The 21,095-nt window shown below is 43.2% G+C and overlaps 1 protein-coding gene across 1 annotated transcript in view; it reads left to right on the top strand.

Annotated features, from left to right (window-relative positions):
• The window catches only part of prkcha (protein kinase C, eta, a), a 53,707-nt gene that overhangs the window by 15,564 nt on the left and 17,048 nt on the right, over nt 1–21,095 (top strand). The window contains exons 3-10 of the mRNA XM_038967501.1: nt 2,741–2,894; nt 3,286–3,320; nt 3,723–3,805; nt 5,101–5,230; nt 5,358–5,491; nt 6,954–7,088; nt 7,188–7,361; nt 14,476–14,630. Coding sequence (XP_038823429.1) covers nt 2,741–2,894; nt 3,286–3,320; nt 3,723–3,805; nt 5,101–5,230; nt 5,358–5,491; nt 6,954–7,088; nt 7,188–7,361; nt 14,476–14,630 — 1,000 coding nt within the window. The remainder of the gene's footprint in view (nt 1–2,740; nt 2,895–3,285; nt 3,321–3,722; nt 3,806–5,100; nt 5,231–5,357; nt 5,492–6,953; nt 7,089–7,187; nt 7,362–14,475; nt 14,631–21,095) is intronic.

Genomic DNA, 21,095 nt, shown 5'->3' with positions numbered 1-21,095 from the left:
GGTCGGTGATCTGTTTGTTAACTAGGCTTTCGAAGACTTTAGAAAGGCAGGGTAGGATAGATATAGGTCTGCAACAGTTTGGGTCTAGAGTGTCTCTTTGAAGAGGGGGATGACCACGGCAGCTTTCCAATCTTTGGGGATCTCAGACGATACCAAAGAGAGGTTGAACAGGCTAGTAATAGGGGTTGCAACAATTTTGCGGCGGAACATTTTAGAAAGAGAGGGTCCAGATTGTCTAGCCCAGCTGAGTTGTAGGGGTCCAGATTTTGTAGCTCTTTCAGAGCATCAACTATCTGGATTTGGGTGAAGGAGAAATGGGGGAGGCTTGGGAAAGTTGCTGTGGGGGGTGCAGAGCTGTTGGCCGGGATAGGGGTAGCCAGGTGGAAAGCATGGCCAGCCGTAAAAAAATGAAATTCTCGATTATCGTAGATTTATCGGTGGGGACAGTGTTTCCTAGCCTCAGTGCAGTGGGCAGCTGGGAGGAGGTGCTCTTATTCTCCATGGACTTTACAGTGTCCCAGAACCTTTTGGAGTTTGTGCTACAGGATGCAATTTTCTGTTTGAAAAAGCTAGCCTTTGCTTTCCTAACTGCCTGTGTATATTGGTTCCTGACTTCCCTGAAAAGTTGCATATCGCAGGGGCTATTCAACGCCAATGCAGTACGCCACGGGATGTTTTTGTGCTGGTCAAGGGCAGTCAGGTCTGGAGTGAACCAAGGGCTATATAACTTTTCTTAATTTTTTTTTGAATGGGACATGCTTATTTAAGATGGTGAGGAAAGCACTTTTAAAGAATAACCAGGCATCCTCTACTGACGGAATGAGGTCAATATCCTTCCAGGATACCCGGGCCAGGTCGATTTGAAAGGCCTGCTCGCTGAAGTGTTTTAGGGAGCGTTTGACAGTGATGAGGGGTGGTCGTTTGACCGCGGACCCATTACGGACGCAGGCAGTGATCACTGAGATCCTGATTGAAGACAGCAGAGGTGTATTGATTTGGGCAGGTTGGTCAGGACGGTATCTATGAGGGTGCCCGTATTTACGGATTTAGGGTTGTACCTGGTAGGTTCCTTGATAATTTGTGTGAGATTGAGGGCATCAAGTTTAGATTGTAGGACGGCCGGCGTGTTAAGCATATCCCAGTTTAGGTCACCTAACAGTACAAAGTCTGAAGATAAATGAGGGGCAAATAATTCACATAAGGTGTCCAGGGCACAGCTGGGGGCTGAGGGGGGTCTATAACAAGCAGCAACAGTGAAAGACTTATTTCTAGAAAGGTGGATTTTTAAAAATAGAAGCTCGAACTGTTTGGGCACAGACCTGGATAGCATGACAGAACTCTGCAGGCTATCTCTGCAGTAGATTGCAACTCCACCCCCTTTGGCAGTTCTATCTTGGTGGAAACTGTTGTAGTTGGGGATGGAAATATCAGAATTTTTAGTGGCCTTCCTAAGCCAGGATTCAGACACTGCTAGGACATCAGGGTTGGCGGAGTGTGCTAAAGCAGTGAATAAAACAAACTTAGGGAGGAGGCTTCTGATGTTAACATGCATGAAACCAAGGCTTTTACGGTAACAAAAGATAGCGCCTGGTGAATAGGAATGGAACTGGGGGCTACAGGGCCTGGGTTAACCTCTACATCACAAGAGGAACATAGTAGGATAAGGGTACGGCTGAAGGCTATTTAAAACTGGTCGTCTATTGCATTGGGGACAGAGAATAAAAGGAGCAGATTTCTGGGAGTGGTAGAATAGATTCAGGGCATAATGTTCAGACAATGGTATGGTAGGATGTGAGTACAGTGGAGGTAAACCTACGTGTTGAGTGACAATGAGAGAGGTTTCGTCTCTTGAGGCACCAGTTAAGCCAGGGGAGGTCTCCGCATGTGTGTGGGGTGGGACAAAAGAGCTATCTAAGGCATTTTGAGTGGGACTGATGACTCTACAGTGAAATAAAACAGTAAGAACTAGCCAAGACAGCAGTAGACAAGGCATATTGACATTAGAGAGAGGCATAAAGCAAACACAGGTGTTGATCAGGAGAGGCATATTGACATTAGAGAGAGGCATAAAGCAAACACAGGTGTTGATCAGGAGAGCTAAGACAACAACGGGTAAATGGCGATGAATGGGCAGAGTGGGTTGGTTAGGACATACAGGACCTGAGTTCGAGGCTGGGGCCGACAGGGAAACAGAATGAGGTACCGTGTTATTGAAACAGTACAGGGGGCATCAGCTGTGTAGCCGAGTGATCATAGGGTCAAAAGAGCAGCAATAGGTGAGTCAGGGTGCTGTTCGGTAGTCACTACTACGCTAGGCGAGCAGGGGACACAGAGTTCAGAAAAGCTAGCGGGCCGGGGCTAGTAGGTGGTTCTTCGGCGACATCGTAACAGTTGAGACCCCAGTTGAGGCCTGTTGAGACCCCCTCGGACGGTTACGCCGGTAGACCAGTCGTGATGGATCGGCGGGGCTCCGTGTCGGCAGTAAAAGGGCCAATTGGAAAAATGGGTATTGTAGCCCAAGAATTGGCTGAAGGACCTCTTTGGCTAGCCGGGAGATGGGCCTAGCTCGAGGCTAGTTCCAGGCTAACTGGATGCTTGCTTCGGGACAGAGACGTTAGCCAGGAGTAGCCACTCGGATAGCAGCTAGCTAGCTGCGATGATCCGGTGTAAAGGTTCAGAGCTTGCAGTTGGAATCCCAATACTGTCTGACCCCCATCCCATTCTGTTCCCATATTCTAAGATGACGCCACGGGGAATGTGAAGGTGTTTAAGCAGTTCAACAGGAAGAGGCAGGGGGCCGTGAAACGCAAAATTCACCAGGTCAACGGACACAAGTTCATGTCCACATTCCTACGGCAGCCCACCTTCTGCTTCCACTGCAAAGAGTTCATCTGGTAAGGACACATACACACACAACATGTTTTACTATTCTTGAGGGGACCTAAAATTGATTTCCATTCAGGTACCCTAACACTAACCTTAACTCCTAACCCTAATTGTAACCCTAAGCCTAATCCCTATATTGAAATTAGTCTTTGGGAGAATGTTCCTTGGTTTACTGTCCTTGTGGGGACTTTTGGGGATTTCCGGTACCCACAAGGGTATTAATACAAGACCACACACACACACACACTCCACTGCCCTCATCTCATAGAGTTCATCTAACGTGTTACACATAGTGATAGTATTGTCGATTGTTTATAATAGAAACAGCCCATTACAATATATTTCATATGCAAACAGTATGCTTTGCATGATTCCTGACTGTCAGGTCTTCTGTTACAGGGGTGTTTTTGGGAAGCAGGGTTACCAGTGCCAAGGTGAGTGACCCTTTTTCTCCTTTTCACTGTTTTCTTTCTTGGGTCTTTCTTTCTGCTCAAACCCCCAGTCTTTCTTTTCTCTCACTCTTATTCACACCATTTCTGTGACCACCAGCCCACTCAGAAAGGAAGTCAGTGCTACACCACAGAGACTGAGCTCTCTCTCACACGGCCTGTTTTTATTATTGAGCTGCTGAACCCAAAACCCAATCATCTCACAGTGCCCGGCCTCTATCTCAAATAATTAAGCCACATGGTCTTTCTCAGAAACAATTTATTAAAATCCCCAGTGTTTCAGCAGGAAGCTGATGTCTTTGTCAGGGTTTATTTCACACTTAATGGCTGTGTTAATGAAAGACATGGTTTTATTGCTGTTTTGATTCATTCTCTGTCTGTTTCCAGTATGCACTTGTGTGGTTCACAAGCGATGTCATCAGTTGGTTGTCACGGTGTGTCCACGCATGAAGAAGCCTGTCAAGGAGCTGGTGAGACAACATACAAAGACGAGCCATTTGAATGAGAATAACGCTGTAACAGCAATGTCATGTCATTACTAGAACACCCACCCCTCCATATTCCAAAAATCACTCTCTCATCAATGGAATGTGTTCTGACAATGCAAAGACAAAAAGTTGTCTTTGTACCTGAAATGCACTATTTCAAATATCCGGGGGATTCCAGAGTCAAAATAGGCTGTTCTACAGGTGCATTGTGCATCAGCTGATAGATACAGATCCAGTCAGATGGCCTTCAGACGTAGATGAAAAGATCTTTATTCGGGAACTGTGTCAGTCAGGGACCCTGCCCCGGATGCTGTTTGTGCTGAGTTGTTGTGGGTGAACAACATCAAGCTACTGAATACAGATGTAGGATCTTAATTTGATCACCCTGTTGCAGGAGAACTGCAATGCAGGTTTAAAAAGGCTTCTAAAGTTTGTAATTTCTACTTTGAAATTTCAGACTTTATTTTCCCTTAAAATGTCCATAAATTATAATCCACATAATAATTCACATTTCCTGTTGCTGCAGGATAGTTTTTCTGCTGTAGCAAACTGGCATAATGACATGATGCCATGTGATGGTTTGCTTGAGCACACACTGCTACCTGCTGGCTGTGTGGTTTATAACATGCAGTATTAACATTCAGTCCCCCATTCAAACCGAGGTCAATGCAGTGGTGGAAAAAGTACCCAATTGTCATACTTGAGTAAAAGTAAAGATACCTCGATAGAAAATGACTTAAGTGAAAGTAACCCAGTAAAATACTACTTGAGTAAAAATATAAAAGTATTTGGTTTTAAATATACTTAAGTATCAAAAGTAAATGTAATTGCTAAAATATACTCAAGTATCAAATGTAAAAGTATGAATCATTTCAACTTCCTTATATTAAGCAAACCAGATGGCACAAAAGTCTCTTTTTTTTAAACGAATAGCCAGGGGCACACTCCAACATAATTGACAAACAAAGCAATTGTGTTTAGTGAGTCCGCCAGATCAGAAGCAGCAGGGATGACCAGGGATGTTCTCTTGATAAGTGTGTGAATTGGACCATTTTCCTGTCAAAATGTAACGAGTACTTTTGGGTGTCAGGGAAAATGTATGGAGTAAAAAGTACATTATTATCTTTAGAAATGTAGTAAAGTAAAAGTTTCCATAAATAGTAAAGTACAGATACCCCCCCCAAAACGACTTAAGTAGTCCTTTAAAGTATTGTTTACTTAAGTACCTTATACCACTGGGTCAATGTGATGACATTCTGATAAATTCTCATTCACAGACCACCAACCAAGGCTTCAGTATCAACGTCCCCCATAAGTTTAACATCCACAACTTTAAGGCTCCCACCTTCTGTGACCACTGTGGTTCTCTACTGTGGGGCCTTGTCAGACAGGGTCTACACTGCAAGAGTAAGATTCTTTCTCTCATTTCTTATATTCTTGCTCTCTCGCTCTCTCAGATGTTTATAGGCAGGTGTTCCATTTTCATGGCTTATTAACCTGTACTTCCTGTCTGTTGTGTGTCTGTCCTCTGCAGTCTGTAAGATGAATGTACACATCCGCTGTAAGGGCAACGTAGCACCCAGCTGTGGGGTCAACAGTGTGGAGCTGGCCAACAAGCTGGCAGAGATGGGCCTGCAGGCTGGGGGGCTCTCCAAACGCAACTCACTGGTACGCTAACTAGATGAAAAGAGAGAGCGGGAGAGGAAGAGATAGCGTGCCAAGTGAACCCACACATACAAACCACAGGAGGTTGGTGGCACCTTAATTGGGGAGGACAGGCTCGTGGTAATGGCTGGACCGGTATAAGTGGAATTGTATTAAACAAATGGTTTCAATGTGTTTGATGCCATTCCATTTGCTCCGTTCCAGACATTATTATGAGCCGTTATCCCCTCAGCAGCCTCAACTGATACACACACGTACGTAGATACATACACATACAGTTTATATACACTAATGTTGGAGTCATTAAAACTCGTTTTTCAAACACTCCACAAATTTCTTGTAACAAACTATAGTTTTGGCAAGTCGGTTAGGACATCTACTTTGTGTATGACACAAGTAATTTTTCCAACAATTGTTTACAGACAGATTATTTAACTTATAATTCACTGTATCACAATTCCAGTGGGTCAGAAGTTTACATACACTAAGTTGACTGTGCGTTTTAAACAGCTTGGAAAATTCCAGAAAATTATGTCATGGCTTTAGAAGCTTCTGATAGGCGAATTGACATCATTTGAGTCAATTGGAGGTGTACCTGTGGATGTATTTCAAGGCCTACCTTCAAACTCAGTGCTTCTACACCTGCATTGCTTGCTGTTAGGGGTTTTAGGCTGGGTTTCTGTACAGCACTTTGAGATATCAGCTGATGTACGAAGGGCTATATAAATAAATTTGATTTGATCATGTTGTGGGGGTGCTTTGCTGCAAGAGGGTCTGGTGCACTTCACAAAATAGATGGCATCATGAGGCAGGAAAAGTATGTGGATATATTGAAGCAACATCTCAAGACATCAGTCAGGAAGTTAAAGCTTGGTCGCAAATGGGTCTTCCAAATGGACAATGACCCCAAGCATACTTCCAAAGTTGTGTCAAAATGGCTTAAGGACATCAAAGTCAAGGTATTGGAGTGGCCATCACAAAGCCCTGACCTCAATCCTATAGAAAACTTGTGGGCAGAACTGAAAAAGCGTGTGCGAGCATGGAGGCCTACAAACCTGACTCAGTTACACCGGCTCTGACAGGAGGAATGGGCCAAAATTCACCCAACTTATTTTGGGAAGCTTGTGGAAGGCTACCCAAAACGTTTGACCCAAGTTAAACAATTTAAAGGCAATGCTACCAAATACTAATTGAGTGTATGTAAACTTCTGACCCACTGGGATTGTGATGAAAGAAAGAAAGAAAGAAAAGTTGAAATAAATCATTCTCTCTACTATTATTCTGACATTTCACATTCATAAAATAAAGTGGTGATCCTAACTGACCTAAGACAGGACATTTTTACTAGGATTAAATGTCAGGAATTGTGTGAAACATTTAAAAACTGAGTTTATTTGGCTAAGGTGTATGTAAACTTCTGACTTCAACTGTACATACATGTCATACATACTCTGTTGTCCCCCAGTCCCCTGGAGGGCAGGGCCAGGAGCGGGCCCTCAGTGTGAGGAGGGAGAGTGGAAACCCTCAGCAGCAGACCAGACGGCTAGGTATCTCTGACTTCACCTTCCTACAGGTGTTGGGCAAGGGCAGCTTCGGCAAGGTGAGACAATAGTGATACACTATAGAGCGATACCACAAGGGACTGTGTGAGGGTTTGGAGTTGGGTAATTAACGTGTGTGTGGTTTATTCTTATTTCAGGTGATGCTGGCTCGGTTGAACAGCAGTGAGCGGGTGTTCGCAGTTAAGGTGCTGAAGAAGGACATAATTTTGCAGGATGATGATGTTGAGTGCACTATGACAGAGAAGAGAGTGCTGTCACTAGCTGGCTGCCACCCCTACCTCACTCAGCTCTACTGTTGCTTTCAGACACTGGTGAGACACGCACACATTCTTACATTTACAGTTGACTGCAGTCACACAATATATATATTTGCTGTAATGCCTGGCAGCAGGCCCTAACGTTATCTGAGTGTGAGAGGTTAAATTGAGTGTGACGCAAGAAGCACAGTGTGAATGGCCATCTGGATGCCAGAGCTATTCTACCACCCAGAGCCTGCTCTGCTTTAGTTGCTTGAACCCTCGCTGGTCTACTTCAATGTGGATGAAAATCGAGCAGTGTGGAGTGATGGGTTAACTCTGGCTCCTAGACACAGCTTACTATGTATACCTCAGCTGCCCCCAGACCACACTCTATCTTCACTCCATAGTTCTCTGTCTTCTTTGAGTGGGAGTTACAGTACTTCATATCTTAACAATGCAAATTGTAGCTGTACCTCATCTCTCACAGAGTCTCTCTACACCATTCATATCCATGACTAATCCAGTTGGGTTACTTGTCAATATCTTACCAATGACATCAAGTTATTCTAAGACATGCTCAGTAGATAAACACAGGAAGGGCTCTATAGTCTTTACCTACCTAGTGTGCTGCAGTTGAACAGAACACCTTGTGCTGGCTAGTCATGTCTGGTACATTTATGGCCCATACAGTACTGCACTACATGTTCCACAGGGAAGTGTTTTTTCCTGCTCCCATATTCTGGAACATATGTGTGCCTAACCTGTAATGAGAAATTATTTATGTATTTGCACAGTGTACACTGCTTAAAATGGAGCTGGAGAAGAAGGCAGATGTTTTACGTGCCCCCAACCGATTGTGTTTTTTTGTTTGTTTATTTGCGTTGTTTGTAACTTAATTTTTTTACTTATTTTGTATATAATGTTGCCGCTACCGTCTCTTATGACCGAAAATAACTTCTGGACATCAGGACTGCGATTACTCACCACGGACTGGCAGAATCCTTTTTTTCCTTTAAGGAGTCTGATGAGCCCGACGCGAACGATATACTGCTTTCTCGGGAACAGGCTCAGATCCCTGTGATTTGCGTGAAGAGGAGGCGAAGAAAAAGGGTCCGGAGGGTGGGCTGCCTTCTGAGAATTCATAGGCGATCGAATAAACGCCCACTTCCTTCCATTATGCTAGCAAACGTGCAATCTTTGGACAATAAAATAGATGACCTACGCGGAAGATTAAACTACCAACGGGACATTCGAAACTGTAATATCTTATGCTTCACGTAGTCGTGGCTGAACGACGACACTCAACATACAGCTGGCTGGTTATACGCTACACTGGCAGGACAGAACAGCGGCGTCTGGTAAGACAAGGGGCGGCGGACTATGTATTTTTGTAAATAACAGCTGGTGCACGATATCTAAGGAAGTCTCGAGCTATTCCTCGCCTGAGGTAGAGTATCTCATGATAAGCTTTAGACCACACTATCTACCTAGAGAGTTTTCATCTGTATTTTTCATAGCAGTTTACATACCACCACAGTCAGAGGCTGGCACTAAGACAGAAATGAATGAGCTGTATTCTGCCATAAGCAAACAAGAAAACGCTCACCCAGAGGCAGCGCTCCTAGTAGCCAGGGACTTAAATGCAGGGAAACTTAAATTCGTTTTACCAATGTTAAATGTGCAACCAGAGGGGAAAAAAAACTGGACCACCTTTACTCTACACACAGAAGCATACAAAGCTCTCCCTTGCCCTCCATTTGGCAAATCTGACCATAATTCTATTCTTCTCATTCCTGCTTACAAGAAAAAAATTTAAGCAGGAAGCTCCACTGACTAGATCAATAAAAAAGTGGTCAGATGAAGCAGATGCTAAGCAAAAGCAAAAAACATTGAGGAGTGCACCAGTCACTGGCTTCATCAATAAGTGCATTGATGACGTCGTCCCCACAGTGACCGTACGTACATACCCCAACCAGAAGCCATGGATTACAGGCAACATCCGCACTGAGCTAAAGGCTAGAGCTGCCGCTTTCAAGGAGCGGGACTCTAAACCGGAAGCTTATAAGAAATCCCGCTATGCCTTCCGAAGAACCATCAAACAGGCAAAGCATCAATAAAGGACAAAGATCAAATCATACTACACCGGCTCTGACGCTCGTCGGATGTGACAGGGCTTGCAAACCATTACGGACTACAAAGGGAAGCACAGCCGAGAGCTGCCCAGTGACACGAGCCGACCAGACGAGCTAAACTACTTCTATGCTCGCTTCGTCGCAAATAACACTGAAACATGCATGAGAGCACCAGCTGTTCCGGAAGACTGTGTGATCACGCTCTCCGCAGCCGATGTGAGTAAGACCTTTAAACAGGTCAACATTCACAAGGCCGCAGGGCCAGACGGATTACCAGGACGTGCACTGCGAGCATGCGCTGACCAACTGGCAAGTGTCTTCACTGACATTTTATTTTATTTTATTTTATTTTTTTGTTGAAAACTCTGTTTATTAAGTTTTACACACACAGACAAGACAACACAAAGCAATATAAATAATATACTCAACTAGAAAAAATACAAATAATACATTTTTTTAAAATTGCTTTAAAGATACCATATTTTAGACAAGTTAAACACACCAGGCAGAAGGCTACAAAGGTTACAGGGCAATCTATAGTACAGGGACAGAGCAAACATCTCACCATTGTTCCTGTAAACAGTCAAGGGATAGGGGTGGAGAAATGCCACCACTCACAGACAGTCATGGCCACAGACCGACCATCCACTGGACCAAAAATAAAAAGTTTACAATGCTTTAAAATAAAAAATGAATAATAATAATTTTATGTAGGCGTGAACAAAATTTAAAAATAAAAATAACTGGGAAAAACAAGCTCACATTTTAGTCTCTGCCCGGGCAAGATGAACAAGGCATCCGCAGGTCACAATCAATAAGCACATCAACCTCAATATGCCCCCCCGCCCCAGAAAAAACACAAAGAAATGCTCATCCAACCCCTGGTCATCCAACCACAGGGGGGTCAAATACAGACTTATTTTGGTTTTAATAGGAATGCCATCAGAGGATGGACTGTTTAAAGTAAGACCGGAATGGAGCCCAAGCCTCATTACACAGTTTGGGGTTCCCACGTGAATTGAATAAAAAAAATTATAGTTTCAGAGAGCACAACACATCTCTCACCCAATATTTATAAGATGGGGGAGCTGCCATCTTCCAGTTCTGTAGTATTAGCTAAGAGTTGTATAAGCAACAGTGTCCGACTGGATTCTTGACAGGGGGGTACCTATGGGCAGTACTCCAAAAAGGCTGTAAGGGGAGACGGATCTATAACAGTGTCATATACAGTGGGGAGAACAAGTATTTGATACACTGCCGATTTTTGCAGGTTTTCCTACTTACAAAGCATGTAGAGGTCTGTAATGTTTTATCATAGGTACACTTCAACTGTGAGAGACGGAATCTAAAACAAAAATCCAGAAAATCACATTGTATGATTTTTAAGTAATTCATTAGCATTTTATTTTTAAACTGCATTGGCGGTTAGGGGCTCTTAAGTAATCATTTCACTGTAAGATGTATTCGGCGCATGTTACTAATAAAATGTTATTTGATTTGTATTTTCCCATTGGTATCAGGGAGTTGTGGCTCTGCAGTGACAGCCACATGCATCTGCTATATGGGCTCGTGAAATTAAATGTTATTGGTCACATACACATGGTTAGCAGATGTTAATGTGAGTGTAGCGAAATGCTTGTGCTATCTAACAAGTAATCTAACAATTACCCAACAACTACCTAATACACACAAATCTAAAGGGGTGAATGAGAATATGTACATATACATTTATGGATGAGCGATGGCCGAGCGGCATAGGCAAGGTGCAATAGATGGTATAAAATACAGTATATACATATGATATGAGTAATGTAAGATATGTAAACATCATTAAAGTGGCATTGTTTAAAGTGACTAGTGATCCATTTATTAAAGTTGCCAGTGATTGGGTCTCAATGTAGGCAGCAGCCTCTCTGAGTTAGAGATTACTGTATAGCAGTCTGATGCTCTTGAGATAGAAGCTGTTTTTCAGTCGCTCAGTCCCAACTTCGACGCACCTGTACTGACCTCGACTTCTGGATGGTAGCGGTGTAAACAGGCGGCGGCCCGGGTGGTTATTGTCCTTGATGATCTTTTTGGCCTTCCTGTGACATCGGGTGCTGTAGGTGTCATGGAGGGCAGGTAGTTTGCCCCCGGTGATGCGTTGTGCAGACCGCACCGCCCTCTGGAGAGCCTGGGCGGTGCAGTTGCCGTACCAGGCAGTGATACAGCACGACAGGATGCTCTCAATTGTGCATCAGTAAAAGTTTGTCTCCACCCTCTGGAGAGCCTTGCGGTTGAAGGCAGTGCAGTTGCCGTACCAGGCTGTGATACAGCCCGACAGGATGCTCTCGATTGTCACCCAAAACCCTGACAAACTTTTACAGATGCACAAGACAAATTTCTTCAGCCTCCTGAGGTCCACCCACATTATCTGTGTGGGTGGACCATTTCAGTTTGTCCGTGATGTGTACAACGAGGAACTTAAAACTTTCCACCTTCTCCACTGCTGTCCCTTCGATGTGGATAGGGGGGTGCTCCTTCTGCTGTTTCCTGAAGTCCAAGATCATCTCCTTTGTTTTGTTGAGTGAGAGGTTGTTTTCCTGAAACCACCCTCCAAGTGCCCTCACCACCTTCCTGTAGGTTGTCTCGTCGTTGTTGGTAATCAAGCACACTACTGTTGTCTGCAAACTTGATGATTGAGTTGAAGGCGTGAATGGCCACGCAGTCGTGGGTGAACAGGGAGTAAGGGAGGGGGCTGAGCATGCACCCTTGTGGGGCCCCAGTGTTGAGGATCAGCAAAGTGGAGATGTTGTTTCCTACCTTCACCACCTGGGGTCGGCCCGTCAAAGTCCAGGACCCAATTTCACAGGGCGGGATTGAGCCCCAGGGCCTCCTGCTTGATGATGAGCTTCGAGGGTTCTATGGGGTTGAATGCTGAGCTGTAGTCAATGAACAGCATTCTTACTTGGGTATTCCTCTTGTCCAGATGGGATAGGGCAGTGTGATGGCGATCGTATCGTCTGTGGACCTGTTGGGGCGGTATGCAAACTGAAGTGGGTCTAGGATGGCCGGTAAGGTGGAAGTGATGTGATCCTTGACATGTCAATCAAAGCACTTCATGATGACAGAAGTGAGTGCTACGGGGCGATAGTAATTTAGTTCAGTTGTCTTTGCCTTCTTGGGTACAGGAACAAAGGGTGGCCATCTTGAAGCACGTGGGGACAGCAGACTGGGATAGAGAGCGACTGAATATGTCCGTAAACACACCAGCCTGCTGGTCTGCGCATGCTCTGAGGACACGGCTAGGGATGCCGTCTGGGCCAGCAGCCTTGCGAGGGTTAACACGTTTAAATGTTTTGCTCACGTCGGCCACGGAGAAGGAGAGGGGGGGTTCAGTCCTTGTTATCGGTCTGCAACAGTGGCACTGTATTATCCTCAATGCGGGCAAAGAAGGGGTTTAGTCTGGAAGCGTGACGTTGGTGTCTGGGACGTGGCTGGTTTTCTTTTTGTAGTCTGTGATTTCCTGTAGACCCTGCCACATACGTCTCGTGTCTGAGCCGTTGAATTGCGACTCCACTCTGTCCCTGTACCGGCATTTCGCTTGTTTGATTGCCTTGCGGAGGGAATAACTACACTGTTTATATTCAGCGATGTTCCATGGTTAAATTCCATGGTTAAATGCAATGGTTCGCGCTTTCAGTTTGCCGCGAATGCCGCCATCCATCCATGGTTTCTGGTTAGGGTAGGTTTTAATAGTCACAGTGGGTACAACATCGCCAATGCACTTCCTTATATACTCACTCACCGAGTCAGCGTATAGATCGGTGTTGTTCTCTGAGGCTGACCGAAACATATCCCAGTCCGCGTGATCAAAACAATCTTGAAGCGTTGATTCCGATTGGTCAGACCAGCATTGAATGGTTCTAGTCACTGGTACATCCTGTTTCAGTTTCTGCCTATAAGATGGTAGGAGCAAGATGGTGTCGTGGTCGGATTTGATGAAGTGAGGTCGGGGGAGGGCTTTGTATGTGTCCTGGAAGTAGCAGTGATCGAGTGTATTACCCCCGCGAGTACTGCAATCAATATGCTGATTGAATTTAGGTATCCTTGTTAAAATCCCCAGCTACAATAAATGCAGCCTCAGGATATATGGTTTCCAGTTTACATAGAGTCCAGGGAAGTTCCTTGAGGGCCGTCATGGTGTCTGCTTGAGGGGGAATGTACACAGCTGTGACGATAACTGGCGAGAATTCTCTTGGGAGGTAATATGGCCGGCATTTGATTGTAAGGAATTCTAGGTCGGGTGAGCAGAAGGACTTGAGTTCCTATATGTTATGATTAACCCATGAGTCGTTAATCATGAAGCATACACCCCCGCCCTTCCTCTTCCCAGAGGGGTGTTTGTCTCTGTCGGTGCGATGCATGGAGAAGCCCGGTGGCTGAACCGATTCCGACAACATATCCCGAGAGAGCCATGTTTCCGTGAAACAGAGAATGTTACAATCTCTGATGTCTCTCTGGAAGGCAACCCTTGCTCGAATTTCGTCTACCTTGTTGTCAAGAGACTGGACATTGGTGAGTAGTATACTCTGGAGCTGGGGGGGGATGTGCACGTCTACGGAGCCTGACCGAGAGGCCGCTCCATCTATCTCTTCTGAGGCGCCGTTGTTTTGGTTCGGCTTCTGGGATTAGATCCATTGTCCTGGGTGCTGGTCCAAACAGAGGACCCGCTTCGGGTATATCCTATTCCTGGTCGTAAGTAAGTTGATGTCGCTCTTATATCCAATAGTTCTTCCCGGCTGTATGTAATAAACTTAAGTTTTCCTGGGATAACAATGTAAGAAATAATACATAAAAATACTAAATACTGCATAGTTTCCTAAGGACTCGAAGCGAGGCGACCATCTCTGTTGGCGCCATTTTGTATAGTAGAGTAATAGACAAGAGTTTGACGTCACTTCCTCCTTGACATAATGAACTTGGTATGTCCTCAAACATGTAGAGCTGTTGTGGAGAAAGTTGGGATTCGTTGTTGTGTATGTACGAAAGGAACCATTGTCCCTGTGTTGCAGGACCGCCTGTTCTTTGTGATGGAGTTTGTCAACGGGGGCGACCTCATGTTCCACATCCAGAAGTCCAGAAAGTTTGAGGAGGGCCGGGCTTGCTTCTACACTGCCGAGATCACCTCTGCACTCATGTTCCTGCACAGCAAGGGCATCATCTACAGGTCCAATACACACACACACACACACACACACACACACACACACACACACACACACACACACACACACACACACACACACACACACACACACACACACACACACACACACACACAATCACATGCTCTTATATAGAGACAGCTAACCTTTTCATTGAAGTGATGCCAAGGTGGCAGGTGACTGGTTCTTATCCATCTAGATTAGTGTGTGTGTGGTCTTTTAATAGTCTTTTTACAGGGTTGTTGTCCACTTACCGTGATGGCCAACACAACGGTCTCTCTGCCAAACCTCATGTTGATAAAGGTGGCAGCAGCATGTGAGCGGCTATGCTAAATGTCGAGTTTATATTTAGATAGCCCTCCATGTCAGCGCCACATTGTATGACTGCTAGATTGATGTGACGAGCTAACGTCTTTTCCTGGAAATACCCTAACCCTAGTACACCAGGTCTTTTTCTATAACAGTACTAAAGACCTTGTGCTGACTTCTCAACATATGGTCCCAGATGTAGCTCAAGTGTATTATGTAACCTAATCACCTTCTTGTCTTAACTACTGTATCTCTTCCTCGGGCTCTTTCACCTCGAGGTAAAGGGCTCATTATCAGCCTATCAGGGGCAATAAAATGGAGCAACAAAATTATTTTGCAAAAGTGCTTTAACCTCGATTTTAGACCATTAATATTATCTTAAATCAAAGACCAGAGCTAATAGTACCCAATGTCAAAATGTTAGACCACACGGTCCCCTCCTTGACTAGTCCTTAATCTCTTTAGGTTTGCTTACTGTGCTGTTAGTCACTTACATATTTGAAGTCCAGAACCACACAGAAATGAACTAACCACTAATATGTAAATGGTTTGGGTTAGTAAGTCAGTAAGTCACCAACTACTCCCTCTACTAGTACTTCCCGCTCCCTGTATTATAGGGAAGTACTTGGTTCCTCTCTCTACGGCGCAGCTGTTTCCCAATCACCAGTTGGAGATGTGATTCACAGCAGATCAAGTCAGTATGCGGCAGACGTTCAGAATGCACTGAGATGTTTCCAGCATGGCAGTTTGACCCCAAGGTCATGAACACACTGTGACTATGACCTACATCTCATAGACAAAGGTCTAATGTCTCTAATATCTACGCTAGATTCACTGCCCAGCCGTGCCTCTCACAGGAAGTGATGAAGAGGAATTAGGTGGATGAGGTAGAGACTGAGGTTGGAGTAGAGAGCAAAACAAAAACTGAGATAAACCAGAGGACAGGAAGCAGGCAGGGTTTGTGATTAAGTGGAGGGTAATTCTCATAGTAAAACGGTGTCATTGGACTCGAGCCTGAAAACCCCACTACCCACTGGTCACAAACTGTTTGAATCAACGTTGTTTCAACCTCATTTGTCAATGTATTGTGACATGGAATCTATGTGGAAAATACATTGGATTTGAAAAAGTAATCAACTGTTTTGAGGGTTAAATTTCAACCACAGGATTATGTCTTCATTGTAACCAATTTCCAACATAAACAAACCTGGTATGAAATATGTTGAATTTGAAACATCAGATCTTCAACTTTATATCCACTATATCCCATCACCTAGTGGAGAGTTGATCTACAGCTATTCATTTGGTCTCCCATCCAGGGTTTTAACCAGGCCCAGCTTAGCTTTTATATTTATCACTGACTACTACCAATGTGCTATTGTTAGAATTATTATTGAGAGCTCTTAATAACTAAATATATTCACTGCTATCAAAGTCATTCCAAAACGGAGGTTTAACAGAGCAAATTGAAATGTAACCATAAGTCATATCATCAATATGTAGGCCAATATAGTATTTGCAAAGTCATCACCAGCTATTGTTTCCATTCAACCCAGGGTTCAACAAAAAATAGACAATACATATAGGCCTAGGGTTTCAAGCTTTGGTTGATTTCAAATGTAATCTTAAAGTTATTAATTAGGACTAAATCAAGTCATACTTTTATTTAAACTGCATTTAAAATTTGAATTGATTTAGTTCTGTCATTAACTTGTTTGAGATGGCGACGTAAATCCAACATATCAATTATTAATTTGTAGACAAACTGGATCTAGAATTTTTTGGTTGTCAACGCAACCAAATATCAACATTTTGAAGGGGATAGTTTCATCAGTACCATTGACTTGGCCTGGCTTTAATTCCAGTTTGTCTACAAATTAATAATTGATATGTTGGATTCACGTCTCCATCTCAACCAAGAATCAAAGTTAAAGAATATGACTAAATCACACTTTATTTAAAGTGTATTTAAAGATTGATTTGATTTAGTCCTATTCTTTAACTTAGATTTTTGTTTGAGATGGAGACGTGAATCCAACACATCAATTATTAACTTGAAGATTACATTTCAAATATACCAAAGCTTGAAACCCTAGGTCTATATGTACAGTTGAAGTCGGAAGTTTACATACACTTAGGTTGGAGTCATTAAAATTCGTTTTTCAACCACTCCACAAATTTTTTGTGAAGTGGTTGAAAAAAACTATAGTTTTGGCAAGTCGGTTAGGAAATCTACTTTGTGCATGACACAAGTAATTTTTCCAGCAATTGTTTACAGACAGATTATTTCACTTATAATTCACTGTATCACAATTCCAGTAGGTCAGAAGTTTACATACACTAAGTTGACTGTGCCTTTAAACAGCTTGGAAAATTCCAGAAAATTATGTCATGTCTTTAGAAGCTTCTGATAGGCTAATTGACATCATTTGATTAAATTGGAGGTGTACTTGTGGATGTATTTCAAGGCCTACCTTCAAACGCAGTGCCTCTTTGCTTGACATCATGGGAAGAAAATCTAAAGAAATCAGCCAAGACCTCAGGAAAAACATTGTAGACCTCCACAAGTCTGGTTCATCATTGGGAGCAATTTCCAAACGCCTGAAGGTACCATGTTCATCTGTACAAACAACAGTACGGAAGTATAAACACCATGGGACCATGCAGCCGTCAAACTGCTCAGGAAGGAGACGTGTTCTGTCTCCTAGAGATGAACGTACTTTGGCGTGAAAAGTGCAAATCAATCCCAGAACAACAGCAAAGGACATTGTGAAGATGCTGGAGGAAACAGGTACAAAAGTACCTATATCCACAGTTAACCAAGTCCTATATTGACATAACCTGAAAGGCCACTGCTCCAAAACCTCCATAAAAAAGCCAGACTACGGTTTGCAACTGCACATGGGGACAAATATCATACTTTTAGGAGAAATGTCCTCTGGTCTGATGAAACAAATATAGAACTGTTTGGCCATAATTATCATCATTATGTTAGGAGGAAAAAGGGGGAGGCTTGCATGCCGAAGAACACCATCCCAACCGTGAAGCACGGGGGTGGCAGCATCATGTTGTGGGGGTGCTTTGCTGCAGGAGGGACTGGTGCACTTCACAAAATAGATAACATCATGAGAAGGAAAATTATGTGGATATATTGAAGCAACATGGCAAAATGGCTTAAGGACATCAAAGTCAAGGTATTGGAGTGACCATCACAAAGCCCTGACCTCAATCCTATAGAAAATTTGTGTGCAGAACTGAAAAAGCGTGTGCGAGCAAGGAGGCCTACAAACATGACTCAGTTACACCAGCTCTGTCAGGAGGAATGGGCCAAAATTCACCCAACTGCTTGTGGAAGGCTACTCGAAACGTTTTACCCAAGTTATACAATTTAAAGGCAATGCTACCAAATACTAATTGAGTGTATGTAAACTTCTGACCCACTGGGAATGTGATGAAAGAAATAAAAGGTGAAATAAATCCTAATAATCTACTGTTATTCTGACATTTCACATTCTTCAAATAGTGGTGATCCTAATTGACCTAAGACAGGGAATTGTTATGAGGATTAAATGTCAGGAATTGTTAAAAAGGTCTACACTCGTGGCCAAAAGTTTTGAGAATGACACAAATATTAATTTTCACTAAGTCTGCAGCCTCAGTTTGTTTGATGGCAATTTGCAAATACTCCAGAATGTTATGAAGAGTGATCAGATGAATTGCAATTAATTGCAAAGTCCCTATTTGCCATGCAAATGAACTGAATCCCAAAAACACATTTCCACCACATTTCAGCCCTGCCACAAAAGGACCAGCTGACATCATGTCAGTGATTCTCTCGTTAACACAGGTGTGAGTGTTGGCTGAAGATCACTCTGTCATGCTGATTGAGTTCGAATAATAGACTGGAAGCTTCAAAAGGAGGGTGGTCCTTGAAATCATTGGTCTTCCTCTGTCAACTATGGTTGACGTGCCGTCATCATTGCTTTGCACAAAAAGGGCATCACAGGCAAGGATATTGCTGCCAGTAAGATTGCACCTAAATCAACCATTTATCGGATCATCAAGAACTTAAAGGAGAGCGGTTCAATTGTTGTGAAGAAGGCTTCAGGGCGCCCAAGAAAGTCCAGCAAGCGCCAGGACCGTCTCCTAAAGTTGATTCAGCTGCGGGATCGGGGCACCACCAGTACAGAGCTTGCTCAGGAATGGCAGCAGGCAGGTGTGAGTGCATCTGCACGCACAGTGAGGCGAAGACTTTTGGAGGATGGCCTGGTGTCAAGAAGGGCAGCAAAGAAGACACTTCTCTCCAGGAAACATCAGGGACAAACTGATATTCTGCAAAAGGTACAGGGATTGGACTGCTGAGGACTGGGGTAAAGTCATTTTCTCTGATGAATCCCCTTTCCGATGGTTTGGGGCATCTGGAGAAAAGCTTGTCCGGAGAAGACAAGGTGAGCGCTACCATCAGTCCTGTGTCATGCCAACAGTAAAGCATCCTCAGACCATTCATTTGTGGGGTTGATTCTCAGCCAAGGGAGTGGGCTCACTCACAATTTTGCCAAAGAACACAGCCATGAATAAAGAATGGTACCAACACATCGTCCGAGAGCAACTTCGCCCAACCATCCAGGAACAGTTTGGTGATGAATAATGCCTTTTCCAGCATGATGGAGCACCTTGCCATAAGGCAAAAGTGATAACTAAGTGGCTCGGGGAACAAAACATCGATATTTTGGGTCCATGGCCAGGAAACTCCCCAGACCTTAATCCCATTTAGAACTTGTGGTCAATCCTCAGGAGGCGGGTGGACAAACAACACCCCACAAATTCTGACAAACTCCAAGCATTGATTATGCAAGAATGGGCTGCCATCAGTCAGGATGTGGCCCAGAAGTTAATTGACAGCATGCCAGGGCAGATTGCAGAGGTCTTGAAAAAGAAGGGTCAATAAAAGCCTTTGACACTTATGAAATGCTTGTAATTATACTTCAGTATTCCACAGTAACATCTGACAAATATATCTAAAGACACTGAAGCAGCAAACTTTGTGTAAATTTATATTTGTGTCATTCTCAACTTTTGGCCACGAATGTATGTAAACTTCCGACTTCAACAGTATTGTCTATTTTTTTAATTTAAACCCTAGGTTGAATTGAAACAAAAGCCGTTGATGACTTTGCAAATGCTATATAGGCCTAAAAAGTATAATTGAAATACTGTATGCTTATAAAGTATGCTTACATTTCATTTGCTTTGTTAAAATTTCGCCCTGGATTGGCTGATAGCAACAGTGAATATATTTCGTTTATATAAGGTTTATCTATGTTGAAAATTGGTTACTATGATGACATAATCCTGTGGTTCAAATTTCACCCTTAAAACTACAATTTCACATTCAATATGTTGAAAATTACATTGAAACAATGTTGATTCAACCAATTTGTGCCCAGTGGGATATTACATTTTATTAATTTGTAGACAAACTGGAATTTGACAACCAAACACAATTTAATATCACTTTTGCAATACAGTAAATACCCTATTAACTTGTTAACAAATTATGTGTTGGATTCACGTCTCTAACTTCAACAACAAAAATGTAAAGATTAAGCCAGTGGCTCAGATGAAACTACCCAAGCATTAGATATACTTTAAATGTTGATATTTGGTTGCGTGGTCAACCAAACACAATTCAATAATATTTCATATGTAACAGTATTTATTCAACCTTAAAATGAGTAACACATCTATGGCCACATTTTGAGGTTAGCCTACTGTACCTCTAAATCTCTTATGTAATCAAGCGTGCATGTTCAAGATAGGTGTTCAAAGGTCGCAGGTCTGTGGAGATCTTCAGTTGCTTTAATAACCTGTGCAGAATCTTGAACAGCATTGATCACTTGCACTATGTCCTTTTAATGTAATCTCAACTGCAACCCAGGACATTTGGTTGTTCTATTAGATGAAGCTCAGAACACGCTAAGTTGTTGTATAAATACAAATATCTGACATTGTATTCCCATTTGAACTTTGTTATGCTTTTAAATGGTTGACAGCGCAGTAATATCACATTTAGATCACAACTAAAACAAAAATCAGACATATTGTTTTTCTATTGTAATTTGGTTGTGCTTTTATTCTGAACAAAAATATAAATGCAA

This window comes from Salvelinus namaycush, chromosome 28 (assembly GCF_016432855.1).
Source record: "Salvelinus namaycush isolate Seneca chromosome 28, SaNama_1.0, whole genome shotgun sequence".
NCBI lineage: Eukaryota > Metazoa > Chordata > Actinopteri > Salmoniformes > Salmonidae > Salvelinus > Salvelinus namaycush.
The sequence above is the reverse complement of the archived record's forward strand: the minus strand, read 5'-3'. Positions and strand labels throughout refer to the sequence as shown.